Source organism: Pelobates fuscus, chromosome 1 (assembly GCF_036172605.1).
Source record: "Pelobates fuscus isolate aPelFus1 chromosome 1, aPelFus1.pri, whole genome shotgun sequence".
In the NCBI taxonomy this organism is placed as follows: domain Eukaryota; kingdom Metazoa; phylum Chordata; class Amphibia; order Anura; family Pelobatidae; genus Pelobates; species Pelobates fuscus.
In genome coordinates, this window is record NC_086317.1 from 492,471,857 (window position 1) to 492,490,578 (window position 18,722).

The window sequence follows — 18,722 nt, forward strand, 5'->3', positions numbered from 1 at the left end:
CCCCTTTTATGCCTGGGGGTGCCGTTACACGACTTATGCCATTTTATAATCTCACACAGTGTGTCGCCATTGGAATTACTGAACTTGTTATTGATTACCGACTGATGCCATTTTATAATCTCACACAGTGTGTCACCATTGGAACTTTTTATTGATAACCGACTGATGCCATAATCTCACACTGTTTGTAGCTATTAGATATCACTATATTAAACGGAACAGCAGCCCCAGAAGTTTATCCGCCTCTGAAGAAGTGACTGTGAATTGTCACGAAACACGTAAGGCATTTTCGGCAATTGCCGTACATCGATCCAGCAACCGGGCAACTGTGAACGCTGATCAGGCGCACTAAGTGGAACGCACGCGAGAGGTGCCAGAGAGAATTCTTCCACTATACGCTGAACATCACCCAATTTTGCTTACCTGTTATGACTCATATGCTGGCATATTCCACTTCATTTTTGTGACTGTGTTCCAATTTTAATCTTCTCAATAAATGTGAAGTTTTATTGAAGCGCATTATCAGCTTTTTCTAATATTATTTGCGGAGCATTTACCAATCCTATTACTATACACCTGTATATGGTGCTATATGAGTAACTGTTATGTTCTGCTGCTATCCGACTTTTATATTGATCTATACCAAAACTGGTTACATTATATCTACATCTTGACACTCTACTGCTACTGTTATTCCCATTGGAGCAGAAGCATACTGTGTAGGATGTGATACTGATATCTGTGTCTGTTAAAGACCTCCTTGGACAATATCTTTATACTGTCCTGGACTTTCTGGGACTATTCAACGGTTTGGACTAGCCATCTTTATTTTTATATAATTCTTTATTTTCAGTTTTCATGATAATTCCCAGTTGTTTTTCATCACTAAGAAACATCGCTTTTTAGTGGAAGATTCCCTTTACATTGAGTTTCCTCTATACCAGGCTGCCACCTAGTGTTTACATTTATATTGCAATTATCAATTTTAGCATTTCCCATTTCTGGATTTTATCATTTTATGTATGTATAAGTGACTCTCATTGCGATTTTAGAGCTATTTTATGGTTTTGCTCTGAGCATTTTCTATATATTTTTATTCGTATTAATTTCAGTGTCTGGTAAGATAGTCTCCTAGTACGTGTAGGTTTTTTCACCTACTTTTATTCATTAGATATTAATGAATTACATTAATCTGTGGCTCAATCCTGTTGAAATCTCTCATAGTACCTGAAATCTCAGAGTCCTCGCCATTCTCACAGCCGTCATAGTTTTCGCTCTCCTCCTTTATGGAATTCTCTGCCACCTAAAGTCCAGAGATTGAGGAGACACTCCGTGAGCACAAGAAGTGGGCAGGCCAGGAAAAATACCCAGGATGGTGCAATGTTAACATATTAGTTTAAAAAGGACATGCACCACTTTGAGACAATTGTCGTTTTTTAGATAGTTGCCTCACACTGAAGGCTAAAAGAAGCAGGTAAATATGATTTTCTTTTTATATTTAACTGCATTTTCTTTCTTCATGCTTTTCACACCCACTCCAGGGGAGACACTGGCCTAACCAATCAGTGTCCTATCCCTAGGAATGCTGGAAAAGGGCATTGGGAATGCCTGACAGATTTACACATGTAACATCCTAAAAGGTGGAGAAGAGAGGGAGTCTGATCAGTGTTATCATGCAGAGGAGGCTCTGGTGTTGGGTTTCTCTCTCCTGCACAATATTATTAGTGAACTGGTCTGAAACGGAGACTTAAGAAACTCCCCGAGCTGAGAGGTACGTCCAATAATGCAACCTGACCAAGTTTATAAGCGTGTATTACATTCTAAAGGTTTTTATAGCTTTATATATTTATCTAAAAGTGTTAACTTACTGTTTTAAAAAAAGACTTAAAGGGACACTGTAGCGGAATGGAGACCCCAAATATACTTTTATTCGCTTTGTTCCCGTCTATACACCCCTGTTCGGTTACCGAACCCCCTCTCTGTGTGGCCCCTTGTTCGCACCTTTTAATCACCAACCACCACTGGCGGTTAACCACAAATTGGTTATTAATTCAAGTATTTTTTCCTGTGTGGCCGCCGTTCATATAACCGAACGCACGTTGGCGGCCATTTTGTCTCCCGCACGCGGGCAGCAGTACATGGTCGTTGACAGCGTGGAACCGTTTTCGGATACGTGATCCCGCGAACACCCGGGAAACTGGTACCGCTGCTCATCCAACTTCCCGAACAGCTAGCAGAACGGCGTAAAGAGGCATAAACTACCGAACAGAGGGAGCAGTTGTACCCTAGCAGCCAGGGAATGGATTAAGCAGTTTTTGTGCAAGAACCCCTGAAAGATGACCGGTCATTGTCTTGTATTCTCTGAAACAGTTTTGGGGCATCAACTCGTCGCCGACCAGTTAAAACTTCATTTGAATGGCGTTCCCAAACCAACAAAGGGATTGGAGTGATATTTCGGCATAGTGTGCGCTCAGATGCAAGCTATTCGGTGATATGGCTTTCATTGGGTTCTGAAGTTATTAAAATGTACTTTTGGGGTGTTTTAAAATATTGTATATTTTTCTGTACCTGAGAGATAATTAAGTTATAGTTTTTTCTCACGCAATTATCTCTCAGGCACAGAGAGATAATTACATTGCAGATGTACGACTCATGTAGGGGTATGTGCATAAAAGCCGTGTGTGGACAAAATAAAATCAGTTGACTCCCAGAACTATGTGTAGTCTAGTTACTAGGGGGAAAGTGTTTCTGATTTTATAACATACAGGAGGCTTCGTATTTGCTTAAGTCTCTCTTTACTAGCAGCACAGAAAAACAACCAATCAGAAAAAAGTTAGGTACTATAAAACTCCCCTCCCCATGCATCATTTCCTCTTTCTTTGCTGCTTCGCAGTCAGTACAGGTCAGAGTACCACTGCCTCCTGCTTCTAGTGGGTGGCTTTGGGATTTTATTGAATTTCAGTGTTTTATATAGTTATCATTTGGGGACTTGTTTGTGTGATCAGCTTTAAACCCCTCTGCCTACTGCTCTGGGGTTTGTGGGAAGTTTTGTGTTCCTCTGGGGATTCTTCCCCCTTTCTGTCCCCTTAAATATCCTTTATGTGCCTATCCTGTTTGTGGCTTTATGGGTATCTTGCCGCTCGGGGGTTTCAGGAGGCCGGCCTGTTCTGCCTCCTCCGTTCCCCTCGAGCTCTGGGAGGCGGGGTACGCCTCCAGCGGTCCCTTCTATGTCCCACCTGTGTTTTTTTCCCCCCTCCGGTCGCAGGGCACTGTGCTAGCGCGCGCCCGCCGACCGGAGCCTCTACACGTGGCCACCTGCCGGGGCTGGCTCTATCCGCGGACCGCGTGTGTCCGCCGGGTGGAGGAGGGAGCCCCCTCCCCTGACTGTCAGATGTACGCCGGGAAGCCGTTAGAGGCAGGCTATCCTCTCCGGGGAGCCGGATAATAATGCAGCCCTCGGCCTCGGGCCCATATCTAAGAAGGAGAGTGCATAGCACAGCAATATTTCTTGTGCTATAAAGAAATATGGGCTAACTGTAAACAAGACTCGTGTGAGTTCTTTCCCATGCAATCTTGCTAGCTTTCTTGGACAGGCTGGTGCAGGGGTCCCTTTCCCCTGCCCCAAGCATGAATTTCTACCGGAGACATATGCAAATGTTTGCATAATCTATGTTTACCCAGTTGACTTGGATTTGATACCTGGTATGGGAAAATGACAGTATAAGTAGAGAATCCATATTTTTAAGGACATTTGCTGTGCATATATTGTTCCTCCCTTCAGCTTAACTCTATGTTTATTGGATTACTGCATGTGGTTATCCATTGGTGGACAGTTGAAGGTGTCCCACACAGTGTACTACACCATATTTCATACACTTGCGTCCAGTGGGAGCCTGTACCCTGCATGCACCATAACTACTGTATCAGAAGCCTACATCTGGCCCATTATCGCAAGGTGCCCCAGGACCTATAATGACACACATAAGGAGCGCTTCCTTAACAAGGACCCTTACCACTGATTGATACACCACTGATAAGTGACTTGGCCTGCTCTGTCTGTGCCACTTTTACTGGCCTGCTATGTCTGCGCCCCATTGATTGGCCTGCTATGTCTGCGCCCCATTGATTGGCCTGCTATGTCTGCGCCCCATTGATTGGCCTGCTATGTCTGCGCCCCATTGATTGGCCTGCTATGTCTGCGCCCCATTGATTGGCCTGCTATTTCTGCGCCCCATTGATGGCCTGCTAAGTCTGCGCCTCATTGATTGGCCTGCTATGTCTGCGCCCCATTGATTGGCCTGCTATTTCTGCGCCCCATTGATTGGCCTGCTATGTCTGTGCCCCATTGATTGGCCTGCTATGTCTGCGCCCCATTGATTGGCCTGCTATGTCTGCGCCCCATTGATTGGCCTGCTATGTCTGCGCCCCATTGATTGGCCTGCTATGTCTGCGCCCCATTGATTGGCCTGCTATGTCTGCGCCCCATTGATGGCCTGCTATGTCTGCGCCCCATTGATGGCCTGCTATGTCTGCGCCCCATTGATGGCCTGCTATGTCTGCGCCCTTGGATGGCCTGCCAGGTCTGTGCCATTTGACTGGCCTGCAATGTCTGTGCCCTCCTGATGGACCTACTCTATCTGTGCCCATGGTTGGCCAGATCTATTGGTGCCCGAACCCCCTTTGGCTGCAGGCCTGGGGGAATATCACTGAGGAAGCCCAGTACCCACTATTAACATGGAGATGGGTGGGTGTCCAGGCAAGCACTGCTGCCATATTATCCAGGAGGACACCAGTATACGGACACCTGAGTATGATTGGAAGGGTGAAGGCCCTAAACCTCATGCCCTGAGGGGCAAGACTTTTATGACGATTCCCGGGCACGCATCCTCGGTTTACACCAGCCCGTCTGCGGCACATCTCCAAGGAGAAATTTCGCACAGGCAGGGACCAGTGCTCAGACGCCAACAGGAAAACACAGTGTTTCCTGGTCCTTAGCTCTAACCATTTAGCTGCCTTCCAGTATCCATCTTGGGTATGGGTAGTTTTTCCTGCGTCATGTTTAACCCCTGGCCCTTTTCAGGGGTTTACTTGACTTAATTTTGCCGGTCTACTATTTACACCTTCTCTCCAAGGTATGTAGCTTTATCTACATTATTATTATTATCATTGTTTCTTTGTTTTCGTGCCTTTGCTTTGCCTATCGCTCGGGTTGTCGAGAGGCCTGACTTGACCTCCTCTGACCTCCCGGGCTCTCGTGGATCGCAGAGAACGTCTCCAGCTTTCCTCAGACTACCTACGGTCATCCTGGACCCCGCGCGCATGCACGGGATCCGGGCGGCCCGTTGGTAGATTCCATCATCATTGCCAGAGGTTGCATTCTCGTATCACCCTTTCTGTTATTAAAGATGGGAACGTCCCAAGGTTGTCTACTACTCTGTCTACCATCGGTCTGGTTCATTACCAGTTGATCCCACCTCTCAGGTGAGTGATTCAGAGAGAGGTCTCATGATCAGAGATGGACCCCCTCAGGACCGCAGTTGGACGCTGATATTATTAAGGGTGAACCCCCGCAGTTGGTCACCCTGAGTCTGATATGGGCTCTAGTTTGGATTACAAGAGGGTGCGGCCCTCCATCGCCTCAGCCCGAGACTGATAATTTTACTTACATGAGTAGAGAGCGAAACCCTCTCATATACGTAACCGGACACTGATCCCTTGTTAGAGGGTGCGGCCCTGCCTCAACCTCAGCCCGATACTGAGAGGGATACAGAGGACATGTTTTGAGGGTGTCACACTCTCATAGAAGAATCCGGACACGCATGTGGACTCAAAAAATTTTTATTAACAGGTGCAGCCCGCTCATACTATCAGCCGGATGCTGACACGGAGTTCGGTTACATTATTAGAGAATGCGGCTCTCTCTCATACACTCAACGCACTACGGTGTCATCCATTTTTTATCACACAGGCTTGTACCTGTACAGGACATCGATGACTGCGTAGAGGGGCGTCCCTCCTCCATTTCATTGAATATGGAAGTCCGTACCTCATACCGAATTTACCGCTGAGGCCTCAGCTCTGGTACAGGGGTATAGTACCTCACCGGTATGCAAGGGAGACGAGGCTTCATGCCAACTGGACAAGGGGAGAGAATCCCTCCACTATATCGAACGACCGTTCCACCGATTTCGTTATAGATGGCTGCCTGATCGTGCAGGGTATACATGTTTAGACTGGATTCCTCCATTTCACCTCCTATAATGGATCTACTGGATCTGTGCCTCTGTATCCCACGCGAGAAATACTCACAGAGGTATTACTGGGGGAGATTACCCGCTTGTTTACACACAACCCGGGGACTTCATGGGACAGTATAGGGGCTGTGTGAACTGGCCATCTTGGGTTCAGCTCCCAGGATTGACCCATTTGGTTGGTGAACCTATACCATTCCTTTTGTATGCACTCCTGGAGAAGGTACGGCTGACAGATAAGCCTCAGTGCAGGAGTGCAGGGCTTGGTATGATCGACACTATATCAAGCATGCAATCGCTCTCTGTTTAGGTTACGCAGACCGTTGCGAACAAACTGCGGACAGTTTTTTCCCATGTCAAGGTGACAGAACATCCTGAGGCTTCATAGAGCAAACGTGCACTGCCGGCTCGGGTAACAAGGCTAGGGAAGTACCACAACCTGGTCTGCAGGTGCACCATACACATGAATCGCGTGGAAAGACCGGCGTCCTCGGTCGACTTGGGTTCCCTGGCCTTTGACAATCTTGGGGATAAGATGACAAGACTGCCGCTACTCATCTGAGAACTTATTCTGGAGAACGTGATTCGGATTTGGAGGGCCCTCCTTCTGTACTCTTTTTCCTCACGGGAGCCGTCTTGGTTTTGGGTTCTCGCTAACCCTCCTATTCAAGGTGACCTGCTTGGACTCTATGGAGGAACCCTGTGTGTCCCTGGCTCCTTCACGGACGTCTCTAGTCGGGACGCATCCTACCGCTGGAGTACTGATCAGACTGTGTAGCAGGCTCGGATATGGCTGACGATGTTCCCATACTGGACAACACCTGCTTCGGACATTTGGAGCTAGATTCGTGTTTTTGTTATATCTGCTCTCTGGAGTCAGCTGTCGTGAGTAAAGAGACTTTAGGCCTCGCCTGCGGTAGGGAACGCGGGACTCCAGGCTAAGGAGGTATTCCTCTGTAGGGACTTCGGTTCTCGAATTCACATTCCTGGGTCCCCTGACCTAGGGACTACTTTGGAGAGACGTGCCCAGACAGTCAGAAGTACAGGGACCTAGGGTCTCACTATATTATACCCTATTTTGAAGGTGGCGTGCAGACCAGGAGCTCCTACACAAATCTTGACAGGTCGGGCATGGAACAGGATCGTACAAACGAGTAATTGGATTATTTCACTCTCGCACTACAGCACGGAAGGACTCTTCTTTGTTATACAGGTCCCAATTAACATTGGATCCGGACATCTTATCGCTCTTCAACCATATATCTGGATAGAAACCTCAACCCCTGGTTACGTTTCTCTCCTTTTGGATATTCCCGGGATTCACAATCCCCAGGATAGTTGACCACCGTTTCACTACACAAGTTCAGCTTGGGACCCTGATTGGACGTCATTTGGGAGTTCCTTCTCTACTGCAGTCGCGGGTTACACAGTCCATTTGGATTACTGGGATCACTTAGGATACGGCTAATTTGACCGCACCCTTGCCTACATAATAAATTCGTTCTCGGATGAAACAACTGACCGGTTAGGTCGTGAGGGAATGAAATGACCCTACTTGGTTCTGTTACGGAATTGGTGGTAGACCTCGGCGCATTACTTGAGGTTGGATATTTGCCTGCAGGGCCACATCACCTGGTGATCCTGGCACGACCGGAGGAGCCATCTTCCACATCAGGAGTCGAGACCTGGTGCCTGTTTCTACTCGCGGCCCTAAGTCCACAAATGACCTTCAGCATTTTACACCTACAGGAAAATGGTTAATAGGTCAGCTTGGCAGCTCATGGATCGGTTGCTAGGAAACAGGTCACAACCCCACGTACAATGGATCTACCAGTGTAGGGTGTCTTTTCCGTATTTATTTGGGTGCCTCGACAGCTGGCATTTTCATCAATCCGTCTAATGTCACTTCTCACTGTTGGAAGGTCCATGTAGGATTGCTCTAGTATATCCCGGAATAGGTACCAGTGAAACAAACATCGTTGGATTTGTTGGCTGAGCGTTAAAACAGCAAATACGAAGCCTCCTGTCATGTTATAAAATTGTAGATTATTCTAGCTTTAGTGTACCTATAATCTTAATTTTATTAATGACAGGAGGCGAGTATTTCCCGCCCATTCTTATCCCTCCCTTGTTTAATTTTAATAGTTTGGGTTCATCAGGTACGTATGCAACTCTGCTTGTTGTCTCTGCTACCGGTCACTTGTTCTTATGTCTATTTTTCATAAGTAGGGTTGGGATATGTACATATTAGGGTATTTTGGTTGCTACATTGGGTACCTACATGTTTGTTCAGAGTACATTTCATTGGCTAACCAACCTATTAGATTCTGTTTTTTCTCGTTTCAGTTTACAGTCTGTCAATGCTATCTGGTTTGGCAGTTCTCCACGCATGATGGATGTGGCAAACCTAGCCACTTCTGGACTATATTCATTGCAGGTTGTCCGTAGGCTGAAGCTATACTATGTAACGTTAACTGTATATGTATTTTCCTATGGCCGTTCGCATGCTGACAGCCGTATGCTGCCAGCATACAAAGCATTCATACGGCGAAACACGGCTATCCTGGCCGTTCGCCGTACGAATGTGGACTCCCCAGGTAGACCACACATTCACAGGTCGTGTGGCACCAATTACCCGGTTGCAACATTGTTGCAATCGGTAATTAAGGGCTCTCCTAGGTGGCCGTCGTTCGACTACCGACCATGCGGCGGTCGGCCATCTTGGATCCTTTGTCTCTGCAGCGGTGTTCGGTCGTCGAGAGCCTGGAACTGAAAACGGCTACTCAATGATCCGAACACCGCTGGACTTCTAGAGCGTTCGGGAGTTCCGCGTTCGGTACATTATGTGTCCCGTACTTATTCGGTACTTTTAAACCCACTTTAATGTTTAACTGTATTATGTGCGGCGTTCGGTCAAATCAGCTGGGATCGGAGCGGTATTCTCCCAAAGTGTGCGACCCGACCCCAGCTATCTACCGAACGTTCAGTTAGTCCGAAGTACCGAATATTGTGTGAATTACAGATTTTAATGTCAATTGTCGGTTTTGCTGCACGAGGGGATAATCCACTTAATCGTCCATTTTAGTGGGAGTATCCTTCTCGTGCAGCAATGCCTGTTGGGAAAGTCACAGTGCATGTTGGGAGAAATCCCCTGGAATTACTGTATGGAAACCCCTTGCATGGGGAACTGTATAAATATGCTGCCTGTGAATAAACCGAGTTAGTTGACTCCCAAACTGTGTTTCGTCCGGTTATTGGGAGGATTGGGAACATTGCCTTGCTTTATACTCTGACTGTGGATTTCCTAGATGTACCAACGGATATCGTATGCTGTTACACTGCATTCCGTTACAATTGGTGGCAGCGGTGGGATCCGAACCTTACAGCCGAAAAAGCAGCGTTCGTGTAAACTGGAACTACCGAACAAGGAAAGCAAGGGCAATTCGTATGGAGATTGATTATACCATACTAAAACGACAGACTTTAAAAGAGCTACTGGAAGCCAGGGGTAAGATAGCCAGCAACAAATCTAAGGCTGTGCTGATCGCTGAACTGATGGAGGGAGACAGAGCCCGCAGCGCTACACCCCCACCAGCCATGGAAGAGACCCCATTCCAAAAAGAGCTACGAACCAGGTTGGCGTTCCTACCACAACCAGTACCGCTGGAAATATTGACCGTGATGGTATCGGATGTACAGGATTATCTGATGGCAACCAGCACACCAGCGACACCGCCTAGGGCAGAGTCTGTTACTGCCTCCACCTACGGACAGGTAAAACCCAAAGTCCCACATCACGCATTTAAAGCGTTTTGTGAAGAAAAGGACGAAATTGATGGGTATTTGCAGGACTTTGAGCGGCTGTGCGATTTGCACGATTTGGAACCCGCAACATGGGTGCCGCTGCTGGCAGGCAAATTATCGGGTAGGGCGGCTGAAGCCTACCGTGCTGTACCCCGAGAGGATAGCAAGGATTACCCTAAAGTAAAGAGGGCGATCTTGGAGAGGTATGCTATTACCCCAGAGGCATACCGGCGGAAATTCCGGGGCTTGCGCAAGCCTGAGAAAGATTCTCATGCGGAATGGGCGCACAAGCTGGACCAAGCGTCACTAGGCTGGATACAGGCCAGCAACGCTACTAACATGGAGGAGTTGAGGCAGTTAATGCTGCTGGAACAGTTTTTTAATGGGGTGTCCCCAGAAGCACAAGAATGGGTGAGAGACCGTAAACCACTCACCCTACCCGAAGCCGCTAAATTGGCGGATCAGCATTTTGATGCCAGGAGGCATCACGGTGCCCAAAATAAGACTCTCCCTCGGATTACAGGGCCCCCCAATAATTCTATCCCTACCGGCCCCACCGCACCCCTGCACAGGCCGGCACTGAATACTCCACCAACCCCCTCCCGATACAACGGCCGAGCTAACATTCAGTGTCACACCTGCAAGCAGTGGGGGCACATTTCCCGAGAGTGCACCCAAAACCGGAGCCGACAAGCTTGGAACCAGGTGCGACAAAATTTGGCACCCAGGGCTGCTGCGCACCATTACCAGGTAGCACCCGCCCCCCAAGAATTACTGAGCGCTCAAATTGAAGAGCCTCTTGGGGTGCTGCACGAAGTAATGTCAGTCCGAGCCACCGACAACCGACAACATCATCGGCAGCTAGTGACCCTGGAGGGGAAAGAGGTACAAGGGCTCCGGGATTCGGGAGCCACTTTAACTTTGGTTGCACCCCATTTGGTACCAGGCGCAACCCACACTGGCGGCTCCGTGGCAGTACGGGTGGCCGGGGGAGCAGTATACCGGCTACCTACTGCCAAAGTTCATTTGGATTGGGGTGTGGGAGAGGGGACCGTAGAGGTGGGGCTGATGCAGAATTTACCTGCCGATGTTGTACTGGGGAATGACTTGGGCCAAATGACTTCCGCTTTTATTCCCCAGGCTCCGTACCCGGAGGCACTTCCCGTAACCACCCGGCAACAGGCTCGCACCACGGCTACACCAACGCACTCTGAGGCTCAGGTAAGAGACCAGGTTCCCCAACTGACCCCCATGTCCTGGGACACCCCGACTACCTTTGCGACCGAAGTCCAGACCGATCCCACTCTCCAAGTATATAGGGACCGGGCACAAACCGACCAAGCAGGGTTAGAGGGGGAGCGGTTCATCTGGGAAAGAGAGTTGCTCTACCGTGTCACAGCAAAAGATGTGGGGGGGTCTGTCACCTTAACTAATAAACAGCTAGTGGTACCCCAGAAGTATAGACAGGAGCTGCTGCGAATTTCTCATGACATCCCCTTGTCCGGACACCTAGGGATGACCCGTACCCGATACCGTTTGACCCATGCCTTCTTCTGGCCCGGGATCTCTCAGGATGTGCGCCAATATTGCACCTCCTGCGACGTCTGCCAGCGTGTAGGTAAACGAGGAGATCGCCACAAAGCCAGGCTATGCCCCCTGCCCATCATAGCAGAACCCTTCAGCCGAGTAGCAGTGGACATCGTAGGTCCCCTGCCAAAACCCAGTCCCTCTGGCAAAAGGTATATCTTAACTATAGTGGACTACGCCACCCGATACCCCGAAGCCGTGGCCCTCTCTAATATCCACGCTGAGACCGTAGCAGAGGCATTAATGAAGGTATTTTCCCGAGTAGGTTTTCCCCAAGAGATAATCTCGGACCGAGGTACCCAATTTACGGCCGAAGTTACCCAACATATGTGGAAGGTGTGTGGCATTAAGCCAATAGTTAATTCCGCCTACCACCCCCAGTCCAATGGGCTTTGTGAGCGGTTCAACGGGACGCTGAAGCAGATGCTTCGGACGTTCGGGGAGACCCACAAAGACTGGGAGAGGTTTCTACCTCACCTACTCTTTGCCTATAGAGAGGTCCCCCAGGAGTCGACAGGATTCTCCCCGTTTGAACTACTGTTTGGGAGGAGGGTGCGAGGACCCTTGAACTTGATTAGGGAACACTGGGAGGGAGAGAGTACCACTAACGAGACCCCTATCGTGTCATACGTCCTGGAGTTCAGGGACCGTCTGGAGGCGCTGACTCAGGCTGTACACACAAACCTACAGGCGGCCCAGCAACGCCAGCGCCGCTGGTACGATAGAGGAGCCAGGGACCGCAGCTTTCAGGTGGGACAGAAGGTTTTGATCTTAAAGCCCGTCCGCACAGATAAGCTGCAGGCCGTCTGGCAAGGCCCATACCAGGTAGTGGAGCAGCGATGCGACACTACCTATGTGATCGGCCCCTGCTCAGGGGTAGGGAAGAGACGCATGCTCCACGTGAACATGCTCAAACCCTACCATGAGAGGATAGAGGATGTAACGGCCATATGTGCCTCCTCCGTAGAGGATCAGGAAAATCTACCTTTACCCGACCTACTAGAACCCGAGGAACAGATAGAGCCCTCCCGGGGAGTTCAACTGGGGGAGCGGCTAAGCCCCCAAGAGCGTGCCCAGGTACAGGCGCTGATTGTAGCCAAGGGGACTACCTTCTCCAATTTACCTGGGTACACTCCGCTAGCCACCCACCGAGTGGAGACCCCAGGACAGCTACCTATGCGCCAGGCTCCATATAGGGTTCCGGAATCCGTCCGGACCCATATGAAAGCCGAACTGGACGAAATGTTGCAGCTAGGGGTTATCGAACCCTCCGATAGCCCCTGGGCATCGCCGGTAGTCCTGGTACCTAAAAAGGATGGCACCACCCGATTCTGTGTTGACTACCGGAGGCTAAATGACAAAACGGTGTCTGATGCCTACCCGATGCCCCGGATAGACGAGCTGTTGGATAAGATGGCACGGGGCCAGTATCTCACTACCATTGATTTGTGTAAGGGGTACTGGCAGATCCCGCTAGCCGATGACGCCATCCCCAAGTCGGCGTTTGTCACCCCGTTTGGCCTGTACCAGTTCAAGGTCATGCCTTTCGGGATGAAAAACGCTCCGGCTACCTTTCAGCGGATGGTAGATCGGCTACTGGACGGTTTTCAGGAGTATGCCTGTGCCTATCTAGACGATATAGCCGTGTTTAGCCAGACCTGGGAAGATCACCTACACCACATAGGGGCGATATTAGATCGCATTGGGGAGGCCGGGTTAACGCTAAAACCCCTAGCAAGTGCCACATAGGTATGGCCGAGGTGCAGTACCTGGGCCACCGTGTAGGGTGTGGGCAGCAGAGGCCCGAGCCAGCCAAGATTGAGGCCGTAGCCAAGTGGCCTACCCCCAGGACTAAGACCCAGGTGCTGGCGTTCTTAGGGACAGCCGGCTATTACAGAAAGTTTGTCCCTGACTATAGCACCCTGGCCAAACCCCTAACCGACCTGACGAAGAAGAACCTTCCCCGACTGGTTGTCTGGGCCCCAGAGTGTGAGCAGGCATTCCAACAACTCAAGACTGCTCTCACTAATGCTCCTGTGTTAACTGCTCCTGATCCAACTAAAAGATTTCTTGTTCACACAGACGCTTCAATGTTTGGATTGGGGGCAGTACTGAGCCAAGTGGGAGCCGATGGCGGAGAACACCCCGTAGCCTATTTAAGCCGCAAGTTGCTGCCTCGTGAAGTGAGCTACGCCGCCATCGAGAAAGAATGCCTGGCCGTGGTGTGGGCCCTTAAAAAGTTACAGCCATATTTGTACGGACAACCTTTTTCCTTACTCACAGATCACAACCCGTTAGTGTGGCTAAACCGTGTGTCTGGAGACAATGCCAGGCTGCTGCGCTGGAGCTTGGCGCTGCAGCCCTTTGACTTTACTATCCATTACCGGCCAGGAAAACAAAACGGTAACGCTGACGGGTTATCCAGACAGACTGAACTCGAGAAGTGATCTGTGAGTACTCTCCCGGACATCCCCAAGCCGATCCGTTGGGATCAGACTGTGTATGCCGGCTTGGTTCTGGGGGAGCATTGTGGCAAACCTAGCCACTTCTGGACTATATTCATTGCAGGTTGTCCGTAGGCTGAAGCTATACTATGTAACGTTAACTGTATATGTATTTTCCTATGGCCGTTCGCATGCTGACAGCCGTATGCTGCCAGCATACAAAGCATTCATACGGCGAAACACGGCTATCCTGGCCGTTCGCCGTACGAATGTGGACTCCCCAGGTAGACCACACATTCACAGGTCGTGTGGCACCAATTACCCGGTTGCAACATTGTTGCAATCGGTAATTAAGGGCTCTCCTAGGTGGCCGTCGTTCGACTACCGACCATGCGGCGGTCGGCCATCTTGGATCCTTTGTCTCTGCAGCGGTGTTCGGTCGTCGAGAGCCTGGAACTGAAAACGGCTACTCAATGATCCGAACACCGCTGGACTTCTAGAGCGTTCGGGAGTTCCGCGTTCGGTACATTATGTGTCCCGTACTTATTCGGTACTTTTAAACCCACTTTAATGTTTAACTGTATTATGTGCGGCGTTCGGTCAAATCAGCTGGGATCGGAGCGGTATTCTCCCAAAGTGTGCGACCCGACCCCAGCTATCTACCGAACGTTCAGTTAGTCCGAAGTACCGAATATTGTGTGAATTACAGATTTTAATGTCAATTGTCGGTTTTGCTGCACGAGGGGATAATCCACTTAATCGTCCATTTTAGTGGGAGTATCCTTCTCGTGCAGCAATGCCTGTTGGGAAAGTCACAGTGCATGTTGGGAGAAATCCCCTGGAATTACTGTATGGAAACCCCTTGCATGGGGAACTGTATAAATATGCTGCCTGTGAATAAACCGAGTTAGTTGACTCCCAAACTGTGTTTCGTCCGGTTATTGGGAGGATTGGGAACATTGCCTTGCTTTATACTCTGACTGTGGATTTCCTAGATGTACCAACGGATATCGTATGCTGTTACACTGCATTCCGTTACAATGGACATTGTTGTATTCATTGTATCTAGGACTTTGTTTCTTCCCCATTATGTTTTCTGCCTTTTATTCTGTTTTGTCGCAGCTTGAAAGAGGAAATGATGTATGGGGAGGGGAGTTTTATAGTACCTAACTTTTTTCTGATTGGTTGTTTTTCTGTGCTGCTGTGGAGTTCTAGTAAAGAGAGACTTAAGCAAATACTCGCCTCCTGTCTTAATAAAATTAAGATTATAGGTACACTAAAGCTAGCATAATCTACAATTATTATATTGCTTATTTCAGCTTCAAGGAAGGAATAGCGGAAATACCTATGCTAGGGTGTGACGAACTGAGCCTAGTCACATGTTCTTAGAGGGGCCTGCTGGAAAGGTCTACCCACTGGAAGGGTAGACCGTGTAGCGGGGCGCTAGTCCTAGCAGGGACTCTCCTCCGCTGGTTACTCCAAAATGCGCTCAGGAACAAGAAGAATACTCCAAGGGAACAGCCAAATACAGCAAAGTAATCCAAGAATCTCCCACCACCTCCCCAGCAACTGAACGACACTCAGCTCTGAGGATATAACTGATTTTAATGGAGCCACACACAGGCTTTTATGAGAATCCCTATGGAAGGGGTTTCCAAACACACATTCCAGGGGCTTTCCCTACTGGACCTGAGAGTAGACCGAGACAAAATACACCATTTAATTACATTACCTCTCAGGTCCAGGACATGTATAATACTAATACTAATGTATAATACTACCCATGACATACTTGAAAACGAGAGAAATCTCAAAGTATCTTTCCTGGTAAAATATTTTATAAATAAATAAATCACCCCAAAACATACAGTTCCCCACACGATACCCCCTTAAGTCCTATATCCCCGGATAGCCTGGGACTGAGCGCCCAACATATCCAAAAAGCACTCAGATCCCACGAACGCAGCCTAAATGACACCGGGGTGTCTGCCCAAAAAGGTTCCATTAAATTAGGCTGTGCAGTCGGGACTCTTTCGGGAGTATCAAATAGGTGAAATACAAGACGTGACTTGTTCGTGCAGACAGTTCGTGCAGTTTATCTTGTTCGGGAGTTTGCTCACCCCGAACGCCAATCTGTTCGTAGGAATCCCCACGAGCATAACCGAGGATAGAAGTTTCACTGGTGTTCACTGGTGCACTCGATGACCAAACACAGCGGTCTCTGTTCGCGCCTAAAGATGGCTGACGCCACGTGTTCGCACATCCGAACGGCGGCCACACAACAGACCGCTTGGAATGTTTGTTATTGTGGTTGGTGGAGGTGTGAACAGGGGTTACTGGGGTTTACGAGCGGCACACACCACAAATGGATGGTCTGGCGTTCGGTAATTTGTACGGTTGTCGAACAAGGCGTTGTTAATAGACAAGGTGGCTGCTATTTTATCGAACGGCCAGACGAACAGGGGAAAGAACAAGACGATCCAGGGACTAGGAGCACAAAACATGTAATGTGGGGGACAAGCCACAGACAGCCCATAGCAGGAATATGGGTGACATTCTAAAGGTCCATTCCGCGACAGCGAGACGTCAACCAAGCTGCGGCGGTTTATAGGGTGTGCGTTGGTTATGGTGTTCCAGTGCGGTGCTTATGGTGCTCGCAAGTAGTAGGAAGCAGCTCCGCTACAATACTATAGGCACCCAGACCACTTCTGCTCATTGAAGTAGTCTGGGTGCAGTGTCCCAAGTCCCTTAACCCTGCAGTGGTAAACTGCAAAAATTGCCTTGAAAGGCAAGATGCATGAGGACATCCGGTGTTATCCGAAACACAATAGGAAAGCATTTTATAATGACCTATAGTGACAGGAACACAACTTTGTTTTCCTGGCACTATAGTTTCCTTTAATTGTCAAATGATGCATGTCCATTTAATGTTTTCTAAGTGAAGGTTTTGCCATAAAATACATCATCCTCCCTCTTGTTCTACGTTCTTTGAAAAGAGTAAAGAAGCAGCTTTATTGCACATACCTCCTGCTCATGAACCTTCTGGTGTTTCAGCAGCTCTGACCTCCACCGGAATCCCTTACCACACTCCAGGCACTGAAAGGGCTTCTCGCCGGTGTGAGTGCGCTGGTGGGTGTTGAGATGCTGACGTTGGACGAAGCTCTTGCCGCACTGGGTACATTGGTATGGCCGTTCCCCGGTATGTATACGCTCATGGATGAGCAATGAAGTGTGTCTTCGAAAACACTTCCCGCAGACATTGCAGATGTACGACCTCTCCCCAAGATGAGCCCTGAGGTGGGCCTTCAATGTCCTCTTGTTGTAGAAGACTTTGCCACACTCTGCACAAGCGTGAGCCCTGTCAACCTTGGAAACACATGAGCGATCTAGAAATTTTATCCGAATTTTGTCTACACCTTCTGAGAAGGCTGCAGCTTTCCCTTCAGCAATGTCCAAAGCATGTCCATGTTGGCTTTGCCCCCCACCCAGCTGGTTACTGCGTGCTACAGCCTCCTCGGGACAAAGGGGTAAATTACCGGTACAGTCAGCTGCTAAACCAGCAGAGGAGTCTAGGCCACCCACGTTCTTCTCACCAATGGCTTTCTCCACCAGACCTTCTCCTGGAACACAAAAAAAGCACAATTGAACAATGAGACACAATATTTACATATTCAAAATGCTATATCAAGAAAGAAGGAAACAACTCATCGGATTACTGTTCAGATAAGATTAGGATATTGTGATCTATGTGGATGTAAAATGACTATATTCCTTTAGTAAATGAATGAGTTTTAATGATAACTCTCTCTCTATAAGGATATCCTTCAGTCATGGAAATGAATGCAACGTGTCATGTCCCTGATAAAGCCATGGATTGGGACTAATTTGGAGTTACAGTGAAGATTCTGGGAATGGAAAGCAAAGTTTAAGAAAACATTTTGTTTCCTGTTAGATAAATGGGGAAGTAAAGTTAAATAACAAAAGGCCAAATTAAAAAAAAACTAAAACATTTGCTACAAACCCATTCAGTGATATAATGAGGAGAGAATTAAATCCTTCCACTCATTTCATTAAACACTGGAATTAAAGTCTGAGAGGACTTTAATTCCAGAGGAAAAAAAAAACTGGAACTCATGTTTATAACCCCATAACTGGATTATTCCCTATTCCTGGACTCCAGGATCAGGAAAGCTGCGCCCTATTGTTGTGCACAATCAAAGCACCTTCTTCACACAATACACGGATTGCCTCGCTATTATCCAGCCAGGAGACGGGCCGGCTATACCCACACAATACACAGATTACCTCGCTATTATCCAGCCAGGAGACAGGCCGGCTATACCCACACAATACACAGATTACCTCGCTATTATACAGCTAGGAGACAGGCCGGCTATACCCACACAATACACAGATTACCTCGCTATTATACAGCCAGGAGACAGGCCGGCTATACCCACACAATACACAGATTACCTCGCTATTATATAACCAGGAGACAGGCCGGCTATACCCACACAATACACAGATTACCTCGCTATTATATAACCAGGAGACATGCCGGCTATACCCACACAATACACAGATTACCTCGCTATTATCCAGCCAGGAGACAGGCTGGCTATACCCACACAAT

General features: G+C 48.6%; 1 protein-coding gene across 2 annotated transcripts in view; it reads right to left on the reverse strand.

Moving 5' to 3' along the window:
• Positions 1-18,722, reverse strand: part of LOC134573493 (zinc finger protein 585A-like) — a 95,227-nt gene that overhangs the window by 40,024 nt on the left and 36,481 nt on the right. For both annotated transcript variants that reach the window (XM_063433264.1, XM_063433272.1), the window contains exons 4-5: positions 17,111-17,706; positions 1,228-1,303 (exon numbers count right to left, since the gene is read on the reverse strand). In XM_063433264.1, coding sequence (XP_063289334.1) covers positions 1,228-1,303; positions 17,111-17,706 — 672 coding nt within the window. The remainder of the gene's footprint in view (positions 1-1,227; positions 1,304-17,110; positions 17,707-18,722) is intronic.